At 36.4% G+C, this 4,711-nt stretch overlaps 1 protein-coding gene across 1 annotated transcript in view; it reads left to right on the top strand.

The window, feature by feature from the left end:
* ACBD6 (acyl-CoA binding domain containing 6) overlaps nt 1-4,711 on the top strand; it is a 133,005-nt gene that overhangs the window by 69,890 nt on the left and 58,404 nt on the right. The window contains exon 6 of the mRNA XM_006754491.1: nt 1,654-1,743. Coding sequence (XP_006754554.1) covers nt 1,654-1,743 — 90 coding nt within the window. The remainder of the gene's footprint in view (nt 1-1,653; nt 1,744-4,711) is intronic.

The raw sequence follows: 4,711 nt of genomic DNA on the forward strand, positions 1-4,711 counted from the left end.
ATCATACTGGGTGTATGGTCGGCTGTGTGCGATTTTGCGAGTGTGGTAAAATCGCATAACAGCCGAGCATACACCCAGCAGCGCTGCTGATGCCTGAACGGTATGTGGAATGAAGTGGGCGGGCATCGGGAGGCCACTATGGCACGGGGCAAGCACTATGGGCAGTCTATCTGAAGTGTACCTGGCGTATAACACGACCCCCCACTTGGAGGCATATTTTTCAGGGCCAAAAAATCGTCTTATACGCTGGCAAATACGGTATTCATATGGAGAGTTTTGAAATTAGTGCCTTGTTAACAGCAGGTCATTAGAATTACAGAAATTTTAACATAGGAAACTCTGTTCTCTACTTAACAGAACATTTTTTTACTTGGCTTGCAGAATTGTCTCCATTTAAAAAAAATTCTCAGTGGGCTCTGAACAAAATAGTTTTGCTGCTACAACAAATTTTGAGTGATTTGCCCATATGTTTTAATATTCTGCTTCCCTTCCTGTTTGGATTTTGAGTAAGCCTATTGGAAAACATATTGACAAGTAAATAAAAATAAGTTGAGCAAAAGAAAGAAAAGGCAAAGACCAATTTGTAGGGAAGAACTTGTCTTTATTTTTTGTTGTTTTTTCAAGAATGGATCCAAGTTTAATTAGTTGAACTAATAGGTGCTTGAATAGATGCTGGAAGATAAAGAGAGTAAGTGGGTTTAGAAAAGCTTTCTTGAAAGGTGCTTTTTCCTTTAAAGCCATCTTTATCCCACTTTGTCCTACTTAAATCTTTTCTAAAATGACATAAAGCAGGGATTTCAACTTAATGTGGAAACACATTCCAGTTCTTAAAAATGCCAACATCACCACCACCCTCAGAAGGTAGTGGTAAGCCATCCATCACTCACTGCTTCCAAGAAGCCCTTAGTTGTTGGGGTTTTGTTTATTCATTGGATCAAGTAGCTTCTTTCATTGACTAAACCAAGATTTTCTGATGGTGCAGAATAGAATTAACACATTGGTAGTAACCCTGAGTCTTTGGTAGACAACAGTTAAAGTAGTGTTTTATACTTTCTCTCCTAACAGTTAATCATCTGTTCTCTTTTACAAGTGAGTTTCACAGTCAACGTTTGAAACTAGAGAACCAAGTAAACAATACTAGTATTTTTGAGATATTTAAGAGTGTAAATTTGGACTATTAAGAGGAAATGCTTACTTTCAAACTGATTAAATTTTCTTACATTTTAAGGAATAAACTAGCATATTTAGATATACTACACTTAGATTATGTTTTCTGCCTACGTTTTAGTACTCGTTTTTTTTATCCAATAGACTTCTTTCACCAGAAGTGGTGAATGTGATAATTAAAGTAGTACTTTAAAATTTTCAAAGAATTATCTTGCAGCTCACTCATTCAACAAATATTACCCTTGTTTTCATTCTATAGGGAGGAAATTGATCAGGCTGACATAAGTCATTGGGCTAGAAGTAGAACTCAGGATTGCCCGTTGATTCTGAAAAGATTACTGCCTTTCCCATAGAGTATTTTATATCATCATTCTTAGAATAATTAACCCAGTTTTACTTATTACTTTGTCTTTCTTAAAACATTATATCTTTTATATGGCCTCACAGCTATATTAACAAATTTATTTCCCTTTTTCTATGTTTTAGGGCAGGGCTCTACTCCATTGGGCATGTGATCGAGGACATAAGGAACTAGTCACAGTCTTGCTACAATACAGAGCTGATATTAACTCTCAGGTAAGAGTGATTGATGAAGGGGGGAGCTTGTTTAAAAAATTGAGGTCAAATCCACTTAACATAAAATTTATGATTAACTATTGTACAGTGTACAGTTCAGTGGCATTAGTTAATTTAACAGTGTTATAAAACCATCACTACTCTCTTATTCCACATTTTCATCACCCAAAAGGAAACCTTGTGCCCATTAAACAGTCACTACCTACATCCCATCAGTGTATTTCTGGGCTGTTCAGTACCATTGCTCTGTTTTTCTGTTCATGTACTTGTGCTGTGCTTTTTAAAGTATTATAGCTTCGAAATATGTTTTCATATCTTTTAGGATAAATTCCTTCCCTACTTGTTCAGAATTTTTCCTGGTATGTTTGCTTTATTTTCCTGTGAACTATGAAATCATTTTTCAAACCCTTGCTTCTTTCCCCAAGCAACACCACTATCACTAAGTTTTAAAAAACATGAAAAATAGCCGAAACCGGTTTGGCTCAGTGGATAGAGCGTCGGCTTGCGGACTGAAAGGTCCCAGGTTCGATTCCGATCAAGGGCATGTACCTGGGTTGCGGGCACATCCCCAGTGGGAGATGTGCAGGAGGCAGCTGATCGATGTTCCTCTCTCATCGATGTTTCTAACTCTCTATCTCTCTCCCTTCCTCTCTGTAAAAAATCAATAAAATATATTTTTTAAAAAAAACATGAAAAAAAAATAATTGGTGCACTCATGTCTTTTATTTGGTTTGGATTGTTAGGGTATATTTTTAAAATTATTTTCGTTTTTCAATTACAGTTGACATTCAATATTTTATATTTGTTTCAGATGTACAGCATAGTGGTTAAAACAATTATATAATTTATGAAGTGATCTTCCTGATAACTCTACTTCCCACCTGGCACCATAGGTGGTAATTACAATCTTATTGACTATTTTCCCTATGCTATACTTTGCATCCTGTGACTATTTTGTAACTTCTTACTCCCTTTACCTTTTTCACCCATCCCCACACCTCCCTCCCATCTGGCAACCTTCAGTTTGTTCTGTTTTGTTTGCTCATTTATTTTATTCTTTAGATTCCACTTATAAATGAAATTATGTGGTATTTTGTCTTCCTCTGTCTGACTTATTTCACTTAGCACAATACCCTGTAAGTTCCATCCATATTGTTGCAAATAGCAAGATTTCATTCTTTTTTATGGCTGAGTAATATTCCTTTGTATATATGTACCACATTTTCTTTATCCAGTCATCTGTTGATAGACACTTGGGTTGCTTCCGTGTCTTAGCTATTGTAAATAACGCTACAAAATGAGGATAGTGGTGCATTTATCTTTTGACTTAGTATTTTTAATTTCTTCAGAGTATTTGGAGGGAAATGTCCCCAAGTTAGGCAGAGCCTGAGGTTTTTGCTTGTGGGTTTCCTGTATTCTATTTGTTTGAGTAATATAAGGCAGACAAGCCAAAAACTACCTTATGTAGCTTTATAGAACACTCTTTACTGAATATCAATTTTAATGTAAAGTAAAAGTTTCATGTAGGTTTTTAGAATGGATCAGTTAGGACTATGTACCTGGCCAATGTTTTCTTTTTTCTCTTTGTATTCACATGACCACTTTATATTGATCCTAGTTTTGATTTCCCTTTGTTATTGACAATCCTAAGTCATGTGATCTAGTTTCAGTTAGAGAATGCTCTGCTTTTGTCATTTTGGGTTGCTAACATGCTTCCAAGTCATGGGGGACTTTTGGAAATTAGCTCTCAGAATAGCTTTATCCCCTTGTAATTTCTTCTTTGGTTTCAATTTTGAAATTATAGATAATACAAACATAATAAATGGAAGTAAAGGTTCATCTCTCTCATGACTCAGTCTTTCTTAAACAACATTATTATTGACTGGCCTACTGGCTGCCAAAAAAGAAAATCAATTTTATTAGAAATACTTGCTTGACCACAGATCTTGGTTACTAACCACCTGAGACAGGCTGATGTTATCAACTATCTGAAGACTAATTTGTACTATTTGCCTGAAACCGAGTAGTAATTAGAGATATGTCACAGTCTACTCTGTGTTTTCCTGTCACTTTTACCCTTCATATACTTTATTGCCCTGCAGTTTCTATATTCTGATGGAATTGGAACTTTTAATTTTATTTCTAAGAAAGATCCTTTATAGATTTCAATTTTTATCTGGCAATATTGTGAACATTGTCTTTTCCATTGCTTAGTACTGACTTTTAGTTCAACTCTGGAAGCTAAGTTCTTAACCACATTTGAGATTAAGACAGAAGTTAAATACACACACATATACCCCACAGACCTTTTGAGTAATTTGATCTTTCAAGCTTTGGAGAAAGACTAAAGCTACTCCCAAAGCACATTAAAAAGTATTTGAATGTTGAAGACTTACTGCTATGTTTTCTCAGATTTACTGTAAAGTAACATTAAGGAAATAAGCAGGATAGAAGGAGGAGTAGGAGCATTGGTCATGAGGTGTCTACACTATGCACTGGGTGTTAGGAAATTCAGAAGGAAGTTATTTTGTTTGAGTGGTACTGAAACATTTAAGGACTCTGTGATTTATAAATTACATAAACTTATGGTTAGTGTAATGGCATAGAGCAACACAGCCTCTCTGTGAATACCTTGGTGACCATCTGTGTGTTGTAAAAGATTTCAAAAACATGAGATGTTAATTAGATTTATTGTAGTGATTATTTCATAATCTATACAAATATCATTATGTTGTACACCTGAAACTAATATAATGTTATATGTCAACTAGAGGCCCGGTGCACAAAAATTTGTGCACTCGGGGGAAGGGGGGGTCCCTCAGACCGGCCTGTGCCCTCTTGCAGTCTGGGACCCCTCGGGAGATAACGACCTGCTTAGGCCTGCTCCCGGGTGGCAGAGGGCAGGCCCAATCCCTAGGTGCAGCCCCTGGTCGGGCTCAGAGCAGGGCTGATTGGGGAGTTGGGGCGC

Source organism: Myotis davidii, unplaced genomic scaffold, assembly GCF_000327345.1.
Source record: "Myotis davidii unplaced genomic scaffold, ASM32734v1 scaffold591, whole genome shotgun sequence".
Classification (NCBI taxonomy): Eukaryota; Metazoa; Chordata; class Mammalia; order Chiroptera; family Vespertilionidae; genus Myotis; species Myotis davidii.